Raw genomic sequence first — 17,346 nt, 5'->3', positions numbered from 1 at the left:
TTGGGTTGTCTGACAGTTTCAGTGTATCAGCTGATTATCAAGTTGAAATAAAGCATGGATAGTCGCTGCTGCTGGTGTGCAACGTGGCGGGGAATCTATGTTACAAACATTCTTCAACTGTCATTCATAACCTCTACAGCTGTCGTCGATACCTTTTGTGTTTTTAGCTCACATTTGGTTATACCAATGTGAGTTTATCGTATAAGCTGAAGTCGATGGCGTCTGTATGTATGTGTGTATGTATGTATGTATGTATGTATGTATGTATGTACAGTATGTCCGTCAACATCAAAAACACGCAAACCGCTGCACATTTCAGCTTGGTATTTGGTGTGTGGATGCATCCTGGGCTATAGATGGGATTTTTTTCAAATGAAGTCTGCATTGCCAAAATTATGCAAATGAGCTTACAAAATGTGAAAATGGTCAAGAATTAATATCTGGAGAACCGCTGTTTTGATTGCTTTGAAAATTTGTGTGCAAGTACCTTAGGTGAACCTTATACAGTTTTATGAATATTGTGAAGATATCCTTAATTTTGTATTTTTACTGAATTTTTTGGTGATTTTTCTCATTTTCAGTAAAAATTCTACTTCTCTGAAACCGCCAGCCCAATTGCTCTCAAATTTGGGTTGGATCTTTGCGAGGGTGTTACGCTTCTAATTTGGTGAAATTATGACAAAATTGGGAAAATTACTATTTTGGAGCAATTTTGTCATTTTTGGTCAAAAAATCTTTAACAGTATTTTCTTTTTAAAACCCCTGGACAGACAGTTTTTATATTTGGTACACAGACGTACAGAGATGACAATAGTTAGATATGTGGAAATTGTCCTAAAATATACAAATTTGTACTTTTAAGACAATATTGTCATTTTTGGTCAAGAAAAACTTGTTCTCAAAATTACTTGTTTGATAGCTTTGTAATGTGGTATTAAGTCCCGAGGGATGTTATTAGATAAATTTTCTGCTCAAAGTGTTGGGAAACCCCCAAATTTGTATACTTTAGGTAATTTTCTCAGTTTGTGACCTTAAATGACCTACACCAACCCAGGATATGTTTTGAGACAGTTTTGAAGGCTGTGAACATAATTTTGTCATATTTGGTATCAATTTGTAGGAAAATTTGATCCAGAAAACAAAGCTTAGGTGAATTTTTTCATTGTAGACCAATTTTTGCAACTTTTCTATGTAAGACATACAAGAACTGATGAGAAGTTTCGATCCAGGATAATTCCAGATGTTCTAATCACCGCCCACAGTGGAAGGCATTTCACCACCTGTAACTAACTTAAGTGAGTTTACATTAGAATGATAACACTCATGGCATTAATTAAAAATCCCCAAGGTTGTAAATATATTTCCTGTCATCTGGCGTTCTGTAATACCAAGGGATGGAACATTTGATATTCAGAAGGGTAGGGTCTAGAAGATTGATGAGGTAGCATTACTTTTTTACCAGATCCCTTGTACATTTTTTACCCACTCCCACCTTTTCTTCTTATCAAACCTTCTGTCTATTTTTTGTTGTTGACATTTGCTTATTAATGTATTTAGGATGTGCTTGTCCCATTGCTGTAGAAGTTGATATGCATGTTCCTAAAGATGACCTCCAGTACCTAAGTTGGAGACCTTATTTGCTTTTGTTATTCTTGTTTTTCCTGGTTTAAATATTTCTCGAATGGACCAATTCAAACCGAATGTGAGCACACTGTCCTTGACGGTATTTTTGAAGAATATAGTAAACTGTAGATAAAGCCAGACCTTCTTTCTTGGCTGTATTATATGAAAACCTCTCCTCGGAGGCAAAGACGACTCGGATGTCGTCTTGTATACCCTGTCCGAGTCTTGGCCTTTACATAAGCAGTCATACATGTAGTTCAGTCACATTTATTTGCATGCGTCATACAGATGATATCATTATTTATAGGGGTATCCGATTGAAGTGGGCACATACTAGAGTAATCTCAAGAAACGTACAATGAAAAAGGACAGTCTAAATGACCAGACATGAACTGAAAATGCTCACTTGTTTCACTATATATTGCTTCATTATATATTGCAGTTGTCTGTGAATTTCAATTTTTGCCATGTTTTGCCAACATGGGTCAAATAAATCCAGGTATATCCCAAATTAGGAAAGTTATTAAATATTCAAATTAGGTATTAGCTGCAGTAAAAAATCCAAAATTACTTTCAATAATGTTTTATCATAGTATATGTACATAGGGTGTTTCGTCAAGTTTGGTCAAGGCAATCAAGATATATATCCCTAATTAGGAAAGTTCATTAAATATGCAAATTGGTAATTGGCTGAAGTAAAAAATGTTTAACGACTTTCAATAATGTTATATCATAGTATCCTCAATGTACATAGCAAGTTTGGTCAAGTTTGGTTGAGGCAATCAAGATATATTAGGAAAGTCTTTAAATATGCAAATTAGGAATTGGCTTAAGTTAAAATGCTTTCAGTTATGTTAAATCACTGTATCTTTAACATACATGCATTTAACATACATTCTAGTCAAACCTGAGCATTCATACCGACTAATGGGGACACAGCATTTCCAAACAAAAACACAGTTAAGGAAAGGTGATCACTTATTTTTTAAAGATGAAGAAAATGCTTAAAATTTTGGTTGTGTTAGTCAGTCGAAATATTGATAAAATCATAGTCTCGATGCTATATAGCATCCATTCATTGATATTTACAGACTAAATCGACAACAAAGGGTACATAGAATTTATAACACAAGGTACGCGGTACGAATGTGTATATCTTAAACAATGGGCGAGTTGGTTTCGGGCGCGTTGATTCTGGGCAGGTTAAAGTTGGAGAAAGTGCGAGTTAATTATCATTTGTGCAAAACGGTCATCAAAACTTCAGGAAAATAGGAAATCAATGAAATTTACTGCAGCAATCCAACAAAGGCATGGACCCCATGGTGATACACATAGGCAAAAGCAATTTTTTAACTTTATTGGTAGAAAGTCAATGCTTTACTTGGGTAATTACCATTGGTCATGCAAAATGAACAGCCTCTGCTTTACGAGACATCTAGCAGTGTTTTGATAAACAAAATGAAAGATGATCTGCTAAACTTCACGCTCGTAGCAATACCCTTGTTGGTTAATTATTTGGTGATATAGGGATATTCCCAGCAGTCTCCCCACATATATAGGGACTTTGGTGTTCCAAGTTTTATCGCGCCAGCAATAACTGTCATGCAGGAATGTAAAAGTGTGTATACAGCCTTCGTGTAGCCTTTGTGTTAGCATAGGTTTCATCAGCATATGGCTTAGTCAATAGCTCAGCATTCTCCTTCACAAAGAATGCACCTTAGGGGCAGATACTCAGACTTTCAAATTTTTACATTGTTTTTCTGGTCAACCACTTGTGACACAATACTGGAAATTTCTCATGATTCATCATGATTTGTACCATCAGACCAGCAAGTCTTACAGTTTTAAGGTCAATGCTACCTTCAAGGGACCAAAGTCGGCCATTTTCTGCAAATTTTTCGATGGCAAAAATCCCCAATCAAGTCAATAGCGACCCAAGTAGTGACCATAGATGGCTTCAAGGATATGTAAGACTGCCTTCCTGCTTTTTACGGCAATGTTCAATGTCTGTCTGGGGTGTGGAAGAGTGCATGAGTGGCCTGTGACCTTCATAGAAACTTCATCACAATGGATAACGAGGAGCACACGCCAAAACAAACTACTGTAAAATAGTGAAACTTAAAACGGCATTTGCTTGTAAGTTTAACCATCGAATCCCATGGACTGTGAAACAGAATTAAAACCATAGACCCAATAGTGTCTCCTATCAAACAAATTCATGAAAAATTGCCGACTTTGTCCCTTATATATAACTAAATCCAAAACTTTTGAATTTCTTTATTTTAGATGTGTCCAAAGCATGGGACTGACTATTTGGAATACAAGTGCCGATATTGTTGTTCCGTAGCTGTATTCTTCTGTTTTGGTACCACTCACTTCTGCAACTCTTGTCATGATGACTTCCAAAGAGTTACCAGTGTTGCTAAAGCTGACCTACCTCACTGTCCAGCAGGTCAGTTCATTTACAATATTGTTATTGACTTCCTTACCAACCTACTTTGTCTGTGCGTGTCTTTGTTTGTTTGTTTGATTGACAAGATAATAGACCGAAAGGCCCATATCAGCAACTAATACACAGAGAATGTGATAACCCAAAGTGTGAAATAAATTGCCTTAGAGTTTGTAATATTTTGGGGACCATGGCATGTTGTAATCCTTAAATAATGAGTTATTACTGAGGAAAAAATAGAACTAGAAAGTCCTGGGGCAATGATGTGAACAAAATTCAAAACCAAGACTTTCCATCATCACTGCAGCTTTTAACTGAATTATTACTTTTTAACAATTCTACCATTTTGTATAACAACTTGGTGGTTAACACTTGTAGAGGAATATTTAAGAAATAGGTGTGACTTGCCCACTGGATGATGGAATAAATAAACCTGTTTCAGGATCAAGGAACAAGATATATTTTCATGTAATACATCTCAAAAAGAATGTGATGAAAAACCAAATATTATCATTCTCTGTGGTGTCTTTTGGCTTCTACCATATCATGGAATAACATTACAAACTACACTCTTGATAGTCCTTGTGGTCAGTCAGACACAATAGAATAATTCAAGAAGAATCACTCATATAATATTGTACAATTTTAGAGATTATGAAAGTGTAAAATCATTTGAATGAGTACAAGTATTAAATGTAATAACAAGGTGACATGGATACTTTCCTTTACAGGTCCACGTGCAAAACGCCTAGATGTTGATGAATGTCCACTTCATGTTGAACATCCTCCAACTGGTGAAGAGTTTGCTTTAGGATGTGGTATTTGTAGAAATGCACACACCTTCTAAAATGTATCACCTTTAATTCCTAAAGTCTGTGTTGAGTAAATTAAACCTTTTCATCCTGTTTTAAAGAAAGGTTCAGCTTTGCTATAGAAAACATTAAAATAGTATTATCACAATTTGATGGGTAAAGAGATATTGATGTGCTACAACACTAGACATTACATAAAAAGTCATCAAAATTAAATATTTACGTTAACTATCAGTGTGAAATTCAAAATGTGTAAATGATTTATTTTGACCATCATACATCAGTAACTGTGATGCCATGCAAAGGTACCTGGAACAGCCTAACATTGCCACCCTTTCCCACTTGTAATGTAATATCATTTATATTCATTGGTTTCAACAACAAAATCAAGGGTGAATAGTGACAAAATGTCAGACTCCTCCGTATGTTACATCATTGAAAAACTTGTATACATCCTCTTCTTCTCTCTGCTTTGACTTGATAATAACAAAAACAATTTAAGATCATGTTAAAGGTACTGCATGCACTGGTGTTTACTCAATCCTAAAGACTTGCAAACTTATGTAGAAGAAATGTAAAATAAATCTTCTATTGTCTGAATGGACATGGTGAGATTTTGTGACCTTGTTTTTACACAAGAAGGGTATGCAATATCTTTGACCATCAATTACTAGTAATGCTCTACACAAATCAGGGTGAAGCTTATTAATTTGCAAGTGTTTAGCTCTTGTTCATTCTCCTCTTTTGCATTCCTTTTAAGTTTTGGCATGGAAGACCATGAATGTGTGTTAACATAATTGTATGCAGTTAAGCTTTAATCCAAACAACGTTAGCCATGGTAGCAACTTTGTTTCCCAGGTTTCCTAACTGTTTTGACATACTTTCATTTTCGAAGACCCTCTGCTTTCTTCACTATGTTAACACTCAACTCTTAAAGATGTGAAGTTGTACTGCCATGATTTTGCAAGAAAATGTTAAATCTAATGATTGTTCTATCAATCATGAAATTCTCAAAAAAGGGATGAATTGTTCACATCTCTTCATGACAACAAGAGGGATGACCTAATCTTTTAGATGGGTTTTTTTCAGAAAAACATTAACAGCAGGAATGGAAATGATGTAGCTACTATTTACATGACAATACTGATCTGTTGTGCTTGATTATTTCATTTTACATCACGTCACAAAATATGCCAAACCTAAACTTATTTACCTGGAGAGTGATTGACTGTCTTTAAATCCTGACATTGAAAACATTGTTATTATATCCATATTTAAATGCATTTCTATACGAGAAAATATCGTTTTATGCACATGTAAAGAAATTATCGTTTTATGCACATGTAATAAGTTCATCATTAACTTCATGAATGCAGTGCAATCATGGATGAACTGATGAACTTAATTTTCTTAAATCAAAAAATTTTGAATTAATACTTTGTTACCGAAGATGTTTTCTAATGGGTAACATTTAAAGCAATTTAATCAGAATTTATATGAGACTCAAAAGATGCTCAATTATACAGGGTTTATTTCAAATTGATACTTCATACAAGTAGTAGACCATAGCATTGGTATGCTCTGTAACCATGGTGATGTGCTTATTGGCAGTGATGTCATTTTATGACTGTACTTCATGATGTCAACTACATGTATTTTGTGAATGCCTGCATTAGACATCAGTTTGTGTCAAGTCAACACTTTAGTTTAATTACTTGATAGAATCCCTCAACTGTCAACTGGTGATAATCTCTTTCCATTAATTATCAACAAATTTGCTCATGGTACTGTAATAAAATGATATATGTCAAATAATATTTAGTCTTTCCTTTGAAAAAATGAAGATGATGTTTTACATATTCAGACAAAAGGTGAATGTCAAATGAATTCTTTGTTCACTGTCGGCCATGGTGTTCAACTGTGTGGGGAAAACATACATTTTGCATGAAGTGTCTATGGAAGTAGTGAAAATGGTGACTTGTTGTGAGACCAAAAGGTTTAAATAATCATCTCATCCGGCAAGTACCATACTTTATCTTTATAAAACCATTGCCATTCATCAAAATTCAAAATTTTTCAAAGATTACAAAAGTGTTTTCAAATTTGGTCAACTGTACATTGTAGAGTATAAAAGTCACAAAAACTCACATGAATCCCTAATCATAGATGATTGACATTGAACAGTAGATACAGCTTGTCATTTTAAGAAATACTCAACATTTTCATTCTGTAGCTGCCAAAGGAGATTTAAATTTACTGCTGGAAGGTATTGAGATTTAAGTGTACTATCATAATCTAGAACTGCAAGTTGTAATATGTGTGCAAGTGGCTTACTCTCTCTGTCAAATTTGTGTCAATAAAATATTATGAACAATAATTCACAGATCATAATGTATTCACAGAGATATGCATTGAATGTGTATCTGAGCAGGTTGTGTAAGGGACACGACGAAACATTTGTCCATGCCAACTGGATCAAAAATATGTTTTTATGAGTGCGATGGGATGCTGATAAAGTGGAAAGATTTTGCAGAAAATTAAGGAGAGTGATTCAATTCTTTTGAACACCAGTCTCTGTCAAGTTCAGATTAACTGCAGAACATATTCATGTGTTTTGATCAAGTACACAGGGTGTGATTGATGGCAATATCAGAATGGATCTCTTAACGTTAGCAATCATATCCCTCAAGGCAAATAAATAATTTACCAGGTCCAAGGAATGAACAGAAAATGGCAATAACAATAATGTCATCTGGAACCTTGTTTAGTCATAGTACTAGGCGTCTGGAAAGGGTAAGCATAACCTGATACCTTGCTACATCTGTCAGGATTTACTCAGAGTGACAAATTCAGTGAAATTCAGTAAAACCACCAAATTACTGTTGTAAGTCAATACCAGGAATAATATAACATCTCCATATCTATCATACAACTTCTTTAAATGATATCACTAATCTCCTTCCTGAGAATCCTTGCCTTGCTAGTGTTAAGTGCTGTAATAAGCTTGTCTCACTCAAATGAGTTATACGCATAATTAATTAGGTATGGGATGTTGTGTTCTTAGGTGCCTCAACCCACCAAATGTGAAGTGTATAGCACTTGTAGTTATTGATTAAAAGGTGCATTTGTTAATTCGAAGTCAAAGGTCATCCTGGTCACATGACATTTGGCAGAAGACTTTGCTCCCATACTCCTCCCTCTCCACCAAAAACCAGATGTCTAGCTTTATTGGCTAGCCCAGAGTAGACATGTGCATATTTAATAAGGTACGGGATGTAGCATTCTTAGGTGCCTCATCCCACCAAGAATGAAGGGTATAGCACTTGTAGTTAGTGATTTAGAAGCATATTCGTTATATCGGGGTCTAAGATCATCCTTGTCATGTTACATTACTTTGTAACATACTGCAAAGCCTAATATTTCTGTATGCAATTTGACTAGGATGAATTTCCCTGACCAATAGTTGCTCAAACTGGCTAAAAGTTTTAGCATTCGGCTAATTCAGTGGCCAACAATTATCTTCCCAAAAGTGAGCCCTGAAATGTGATTCCAGAGAATGTTACCAAAAATTTCAAATATTTTAAAATCAACAGATATTTAAATTTTATTGTCATTTGAATGAAGCTGAATTAATGTACCGGTATCCGTAAGCATACTTGTTCTAAGGGACTGGACATAAATTACAGGGGGGGGGGGGGCGCGCGGTGTATTTTGGGGATGGGTCGCCATTTTTCGCGCAAGCATTTTTGAAGGGTCATAAAATTTTGTGCAAGCCTATGGGGGAGGGTCACCTTTTTTCATGCATCAAAGCTGAAATTGCATGTGCACGTATTGAAGAATATGGAATACTGAAAAAAGAAAAAATACCTCCTGGCACTTTCATTTTCTCCCATTACCATTTTCGGCGTGCCCTTCGGGTGCAAATTTCAGGTATAATAAACAATGTATTGATGATCCAAGCAGCCACATTAATTTAAGTTGCTATGATTTCTACTTATTCAGCTCCTCTATTGTGCATAACTGTCCCCTATAATGACTCTTTCAATAACAATTTGGGAGATCACTTGACATCATTCTCCCATTGACAATACATTGGGTATAGGTCGGTGTCAAACTTTCATTTCGCTGTATGTACATTTTTTTAGGACATTGACAGAATACAAACTATTCAGACTAGAGCATAGTGTCATCAATAACAACTGGAAGCTTCAGGTCGAACAACTTTTGAATAACAATTTAGGATCAGATAACCTATGAGTTATTTGTAGTTTCCTCTTAGCCTACAATGTATAGTGAATCAACATTTTGGTGAAATTCCAAAATCAAATTTCTTGCACAACCATTGACTTGAAACCACTCTAGTCTAATCATGAATATTAATACTAACAATTAGGTGTACATAAATGCACAGGTTTACCTAGTTTTGTATTGGAAAAAATTATTCATAGGGTTTCATCATATAACAATTAGGTGTACATAAATGCACAGGTTTACCTAGTTTTGTATTGGAAAAAATTATTCATAGGGTTTCATCATAGACTGCCATGTATAGTGAATCAACATTTCGGTGAAATTCCAAAATCAAATTTCTTGCACTCACATGGACTTGTAACCACTCTTGTCTAATCAAGAACATAAATATCAATATCAAGCATACATAAATACACAGATTTGCAAAGTTTTGTATTTAAAAAAAATTATTCATAGTTTCGTCATAGACTACAATGTATAATGGATCAATATTTTATGTGAAATTCCAAAAACAAAGTTATTGTACACTGATGCACCTGTTACCACCCTCTTCTAATCAAGCACAATTATAGTCCGGCAGCCAGTGGGATAAACCTTGCTTTGTGGTCTTAAGTTTTTTTCTTGGTGGATTTCGTTTGTCAAGACCACCAAAAAAAAGAATTTAATTACTGGCCCTCTGTCAGCATTGAGCAATTTGAGAAAATTAGCATAATCAAAATGGCCGCCAGCTTATTGCACTTTGTATGAGAAAGAAGACTCAAATGGCTTTATACATGTTGTAACTTTGTTTTCTTGTTTAATCACCAAGCAGTTGCTGACGGAAAACTGGAACATAAATATTTGCATATATTATTTGAACGACATGCTAATTTGCATAATTTCAAGATGGCGGCTAGCTGTAAATATGTCCGGCAGCCAGCTGCCAGTGGGGTAAACCTTGCTTTGTGGTCTTAAGATTTTTCTTGGTTGATTTCGTTTGCCAAGACCACAACAAAAAAGAAGAATAACTACTGGCCTTATGTCAGCATTGAGCAATTTGAGAAAATTAGCATAATCAAAATGGCCGCCAGCTTATTGCACTTTGTATGAGAAAGAAGACTCAAATTGCTTTATACATACTGTAACTTTGTTTTTCTCGTTTAATCACCAAGCAGTTGCTAACGGCAAACTTGAACATAAATGTTAGCATATATTATTTGAATGACATGCTAATTTGCATAATTTCAAGATGGCGGCCAGCTGTAAACAATCGTTGTTAAGCCTTACTCTACATTATTATCATTTACTGTACTTTGTGCAGTTATTTTAACACAGTAGCTTTTACATCAGTTTTAATAGTTGCACGTACATAAACTTCTTTTTCTGTTGCAAATTTAATGTTGATAATCAGACATATAAGCAACCGACTAGTTTAGCCTTCTCCCATTGTCGAGTACTTGTCTGTTTATGGTAAAAAGATATATACTGATGCGGACAGTGTTCTGGTAATTGTGTTTCACTCTCCCAAGAGACTCCGTTATGTTTCTAAGTAAGTTAGTGATCGTTATGCCTTGGCTAAAACCAATCTGAGTTGTGATTTTCTAACCGAAACAATGATTAAGTAAGGTGGAACTTTTTCCTAGCTCGACTATCAATGCATTTGATGTACATTTAAGAAGAAAACGTTGTGATTTACACTACTTTCGAGGTTGACATGGAATCTGCTGACATCACATTGAATCTATGATTAGCCACACTATCAGAAAAAGACTATGGGTTTGGAGTACAATAACTTATAGAAGATATTTCCAAAGTTACTCGGGTTCTCTAAAGGTAAAAAGGGGAAGGCGGCTCAACACACCATACTATATTTGAGGATGTTCAATTTTTTCGTATGTTACTCTTAATATGTGTATTTTTTTTGGGGGGGGGGTTAATTATTTTTTGATGTACTATGACGATTCGTCGTTCGGTCTGTGGTGTCAAAAATCATTTGTGATCCATTTTAACGTGCATTTCGAAACTCTGAAATGTGAGTTCTTCTTCAGTCTCTTAATATTGTTATCCTTATTTTGTTCGTGTATGACCTCCAGAATTACATTTGTTCATTTAGTAACGAAACTATTACTGATATATTTGGATCTGAATCCCATCCAGTGTGAGATTGTATTTTTGTATTGTCTGTGTATGGCCTGTTTTCCTTTGGATGTTGTTGAACTCTCTTGTTCTTTACTTATGTGTTCATTCGGGTTTTTTTTTCTCTTTTTCGTTGATCCTTTGCGTTGATTTTGGCTCTTACTACAAGTAATTCATCTTTTAAGTTTTGTTTCTCTTGTATGCTATTATTGGTTTTTTCATGGAACAAAAGCTGAAGACGTTCATCGCTTTTAATTATTTTCCATTTCATCGTTAGTGCTATTATATCGATTGTTCTAATTTGTGGACTGTATTTGGTTGCGTATGTATATTAGTTTTGTTATTATTGATTTTCCCTAGTTTGAGGTACGATTCGCACTTTGTGTGTCCAACTTCCTTTTTCTGATTGTGCGATTTACGTGGTCTTATAACCTTGTTTTGTTTTGTTTTTGTTTTTTGTTGAAAATTCAACTTTCTTGTCAAAGTCTTGGTTATTATTATATGTTGTTACACGGGCATATCTCAGCAATTTACCTTAATTAAACCAGTAAAAATACCTTTTTGGGTCGCACGAGTTTCTGGCTAGATATTGAAATGGTCAGTTATTTTGGTGTGAGTTTTTGTGTCGAGAATTCTCCCTTTATTGTATCGTTGACTTTGTAAATCATTAATGACACTTTGAGGAGAATACTATATTGTAAATTTGAAAGTTCAGTGTAACTTCTTGATGTTAGCCATAAATTCACATTCAGCTCAGTTTCTGTTCCCGTATAGATCATGAAAACATCATCTCTGAATCGTTTCCAAAAGGAAAGTCTGCTTTTGTGTAGTTTAATGTCCTCAGTTTCAAGGTTGTAGAATGTTGTATCAGCGATTTCCGGCGAAACTGGTGAACCCAGGCTACAGCCACAAATCTGTTGATAGACGTTTCTGTTAAATTCAACCGTGTTATGTTGCAGAAATATTGTTAGTCATTCTTTAGTGGAAACTTCGATCTTTTCTTTATATTTTACAGCTGTAATTGATAGTTGAAACTAAATCAAGTGCGTTTGTGACAGCTTGCTTCAGTTTGTGGAGTATTTGTGTACATCGAGATTACATCCAGAGTGACTAGTAATGCATTATGTTGTATTGTTATCTTGCTTAGTTTGTTGGTAAAGTCCGATGCGTCTTTAATGTACATTGGCTGGTTTTGTACAATCAGCTTTAAGAAATAGTCTATCTTATGTATTCCGATATTTTGTGTGTTGGGCTAGAGCAGCCATAAATAATTTGGACCATGACGACAAATGAATTTTGCTGATGCTGGTGACTTTTTGAATTTTTGGAGTGGATACTGCGTTGGTGTGAATATTATGTGTATTCAAGGGATCATGATATTTGAACGTATCATTTGTCTATTTGTTTATTTTAGTACATGTCCGTGTAGTTTTCTGGTTGTGTTGTCGCTGTCATTTACACGCGCTTTTGTATCGTAATCTCTTTTGGCTTAAAAGTCTGTGACTTCCTTCACGTAATCTGTTTAATTTGATATTCTATTCCATTTCCCCTGTCTTTATCGAATGGTTTTATGGTAATGTTATGGTTCAATTTGATAGTGTTTTAATGGCATTTTTTCTGCCGATATTAGTTTAGATTTGGTTGTATTGAAATTAATTTCGGAATTTTCCAGGAATAAATTTTAAGCTTCTATTCAATGTTATTTCAGGAGTTATCACAATTGGAACTAATTTGGATAATTGGATGGTGACGTAATGTCGATTGAATCTTCAAATGTAATCTAATCCGTTTTCTTTTATATTACACACTTGTTTATGAGTAATTTGCGATACTACAACATTCAGCTATATGGCACCGAACATGTACATTTTTCAGAAATTCGCAAAATATGAAAATCCAATTATCCCAAATTAGTTCCAATCGTGCTGTTTATATTCCGAGAGATATTTTAATACATTAAGTGTTCTCAGGGATTTGTATTTGGTACGCCTGTTTGCGTCTTATTTTTGTTTGTTTCTTTAATTAATTCTTTTCTTTTGCTTCCATTATCAGAGAAGATTTCCTCAATCTGTTAAATTTTCTCTGTGTGTATTTTGAATATGATGGCGGCCTGGCCATCGTATTTCAATGGTTGTTCTTTGGCTGAAAAATTTGGTGGCCCTGAAAAAGAGCCCTTTGGTTTGGTCTGGGGAAGTAGTTTTTTGTACGTAACAACTTATATTTTGAGTTTATGTGTAAGTTGTTATTTGACTTCTTCTTCGAAACGTCCGAGGAGCTTCTTTGCTTGTTGTATTTGGTCTCTTTCTATTAGAGATTGTATTCCTTGTAAGACTGTTGTGGTATTTTCGTTTGCCAGTTATTAGACCGGTTATATTTGTGTTCGGGCACGTGTATAATGTTGAGAGAGCTGTATGAAACACGGAGCCTACTTTACCTAGTTGTAAACTTTTTGCTTCGCCATAGTGTCCCAACACTGTGTCCAAAATTATAGAAGACGAAAATATAAAACATATTACGAGTAACATAGAAAAACACTGAATATCCGCAAAAGAAGTATGGTGTGTGGAACTGCCTTCCCCTTTTCCGCACCAATTCATTTAGCATTCATTGTAGCATTGTTTATAATCTACTTTGGTACAGTTCAAGCTTTCCTATAAAAGTTTGGTTATGTGTTAATTTATGCAAATGAGTATTTAAAAATGAGTATTTAAATTTATTCATCTATGATTACTAACCTTTTTTTTAGTTGAAGCACTAATAGAAATGTGCTTTAACTAGCAGACTTTAACAATATAAAGCCTACTTCTACTGCTTCCAATGGTAATTTGTGATAATTTGTGTTAATTTATGCAAATTAGTATTTAAATATATTCATCTATGAATACTAACCTTTTTTAGTTGAAGCACTAATAGAAATGTGCTTTTACTAGCAGACTTTAACAATATAAAGCCTACTTCTACTGCTTCCAATGGTAATTTGTGATAATTTGGCGGCCATTTTGTTTATGCTAATTATCTAAAATTGCTCAATACTGACGGAGATCCAGTAACTATTTTTTTCACTTTGGTTATCTTGACTAGCAAAATCCGGTTTAAAAAAAACTTAAGACCCTAACGCAAGGTTCGGGACAAAAAGTGGATTTGGCTGCCGGACTATTATGTCAATTATTCAGGGTTCATATCTGCACAAATAGTGCATATTTTTAATTATGAAATTTTTTTTTACAGTTTTGTCATAGACTCCCATGTATAGTGGATCAACATTTTGAGCGAAATTCCAAAATCAAATATCTTGTTCACATGTGCACTTGTAAACAACCCATGCTAATCAAGTATATCTATATCAGTTATTAAACATCTATATATTAACAGATATTGCTAGTTTTATACTGGAAAATACACGTTCGTTGTTTTCTTATAGTCGACTACCATATATAGTGAATCAACATTATCGATGAAATCTAAAAATTACATTTTTTGTACAGGCATGCACTTTTTACCTGCCACTTCAAGCAAAGTACATTTACATGAATTGTCACACACATATGATTTGATATTTTTTGGACAACGCGTTATATCGACCACATTTTGCCTTCCTTTCAGGAAGGCGACTTAAAAAGTATAGAAAGTCAGAAGCAGGTCTTGAACACATTGCGGTTTGTTGGGGGGTTATTGAGTAACAGGGGAGGGTCACTTATTTTCATGCATGGATAAGGGGGAGGGTCACTAATTTTTGTGCATGAACTTTTGAAGGGTCACTATTTTTGACGCAGTGGTGTTTCGAAAAACACCAGCCCACCCCCCTGTAATTTATGTCCAGTCCCTAAATATCGAATAAATTGTAGCATACTAAAATAGTGACACAGGATGAGTAATGCAGTCAAATACCAATCTAATAAGTTCAGCACGGCATCATTGAAAGTGAAGCTGATAAAAATATTGATACTCTTACTTGAGGTGTAGCTGCGACAGAATATTCTGTATAAATATGGTTCGTCACTGAACTTCAGTATAACAGCACAGCTATCAGAAGATACCCTACTGGACAGATGTAAGTTGACCATGTGACGCGGTTTTTCGATGGTATTTTATCATTATTAATTCAGGTAAATCTACTTAGCTCTCGTCCGGTCACCCTATTCACAGAGAGACCACATTATAATGAACAACAACAAAGCTGGCACCCAAAGTAGATGATCAGACACCCTGTGTGTCATGCTGCTACCATGAGAGTCTCTCTTTCTACCTCCATGCTGCCACCATGCCACACACTGATGAAATTGCACGAAATTGAACGACGCCATTCTTCTGTGCAAAGCAAAATTTGATGACGATTTTGCGGTCAATTTTGCGACAGTCCGATTTACCGTAAAACGAAGTTTTGTAAAGCACATACCGAGAAAAAGTGACACGCACTATTTCACCACTCTCTCGAATGTTCGCCTAACTAGTGAAAAATAAACAGCTGCATGTCACGTTAGTTTTCTTTGTGTTCTAAAACGTAAACTGTGATTGGGGTGGCATATTATGGGAGAAGGCTGAAAATGCGTTTCATACCCTGTATATCTAAAACTGGAAGGGAAGAGTGTTGTATAATTTGCGCGACCATTTGTGTTGGAACCCACCAAATAAAAGCCATCTCTTCAAAAGACCAGATATGAACTGAAAATGCTCACGTGTTTCATTATATTGCAGTTATGTGTAAATTTGAACCTTTGCCACATGTTTGCAACTTCATTGAAAGTATTATGATCAACATAATGAACAATATTCACAGCCGATTAACTCTAAAAGATCATGAAGTATACAAATATGTAATTAGCTGAAATAAAAATATTAAAGTTCTGCTGTCATTGTACCACCACTTTATATAGCAAATGTAATTACCTTTAGCCAAGTCCTTCAAGCCATATATGCTGAACTGTGAAAGCTCATTAGATGTGCAAATTATAAATTAGCTGACATGAAAATGTGAAATGACTTTCTATATTGTTTTTAACCTGGTATAATCATCAATGTACATAGCATGTTTTGCCAACATTGATCAAGTAAATCCCAGCTAAGATCCCTAATTGGAAAAGATCATTGAAAATGCAAATTAGGTATTGGCTGAAGAAAAAAATGCTTAATGACTTTCAATAATGTTGTATCAACTTTGGTCCAGTCAATTCAGATATGTATCTCTAATTAGCAAAGTTCATTAAATATGTTAATTAGGAATTGGCTGATGTAAAAATGATTAATGATTTTTGATAATGTTGTATCATAGTATCTCGAATACATGTAGCAAGTTTTGTCAACTTTGGTCAAGTCAATTCAGATATATATCCATAATTATGAAAATTCATTTAATATGCAAATTAGGAATTGGCTGAAGTAAAAATGTCTTTTGACTTTCAATAATATTATATCATAGTATCTTTGATGTATACAGCAAGTTTTAACAACTACAATCAAGTTAATTCAGATATATATCCCTAATTAGGAAAGTTCATTAAATATACAAACAAGGAATTGGCTGAAGTAAAACTGCTTAATGACTTTCAATAATGTTGTATCATAGTATCTTGAATGTATATAGCAAGTTTCATCTACTTTGGTCCAGTCAATTCAAATATATATCCATAATTGGCAAAGTTCATTAAATATGCAAATTAGGAATTGGCTGAAGTCTAAATGCTTAATGACTTTCAATCATGTTAAATCATAGTATCTTCAACACACATACCAAGTTTGGTTAATTTCGATCAAGTCAAATCAGATATATATCCCTAATTAGGAAAGTTCATTAAATATGCAAATAAGCAACTATCTTCCATGTCACCCCTTAATGGTTCCCACTGCTGATATATCTTGGTGTGATCAACATTTGTAGCAAGTCTCATCAAATTATGTGCAGCTGTTTATGCTCAAGTGTTCACACACGTGAGCATATGTCGCAGCGATGTCTGTCTGTCTGTCTGTCTGTCTGTTGGTCTGATATCTCAAAAACGGCTGATTCGATCAGAATCAAATCTGGTACATAGATGGAGTTTGCAAATGGCAAGAACTGATTAGTTTTTGGTGGGTGTGGCTTGCATACTTTTTGCTCATTTG

The 17,346-nt window shown here is 34.6% G+C and overlaps 1 protein-coding gene across 3 annotated transcripts in view; it reads left to right on the top strand.

The window, feature by feature from the left end:
• The window catches only part of LOC139130331 (E3 ubiquitin-protein ligase MYCBP2-like), a 688,708-nt gene extending 681,447 nt beyond the window's left edge, over positions 1 to 7,261 (top strand). For all 3 annotated transcript variants that reach the window (XM_070696083.1, XM_070696082.1, XM_070696081.1), the window contains 2 exons: positions 3,910 to 4,075; positions 4,804 to 7,261. In XM_070696083.1, the coding sequence (XP_070552184.1) occupies positions 3,910 to 4,075; positions 4,804 to 4,919 (282 nt within the window). In that variant the 3' untranslated portion in view covers positions 4,920 to 7,261. The remainder of the gene's footprint in view (positions 1 to 3,909; positions 4,076 to 4,803) is intronic.
• The last annotated feature ends 10,085 nt before the right edge of the window (positions 7,262 to 17,346 follow it).

Source organism: Ptychodera flava, chromosome 4 (genome assembly GCF_041260155.1).
Source record: "Ptychodera flava strain L36383 chromosome 4, AS_Pfla_20210202, whole genome shotgun sequence".
Lineage (NCBI taxonomy): Eukaryota > Metazoa > Hemichordata > Enteropneusta > Ptychoderidae > Ptychodera > Ptychodera flava.
This window is presented reverse-complemented; position numbering and strand designations above follow the sequence as displayed.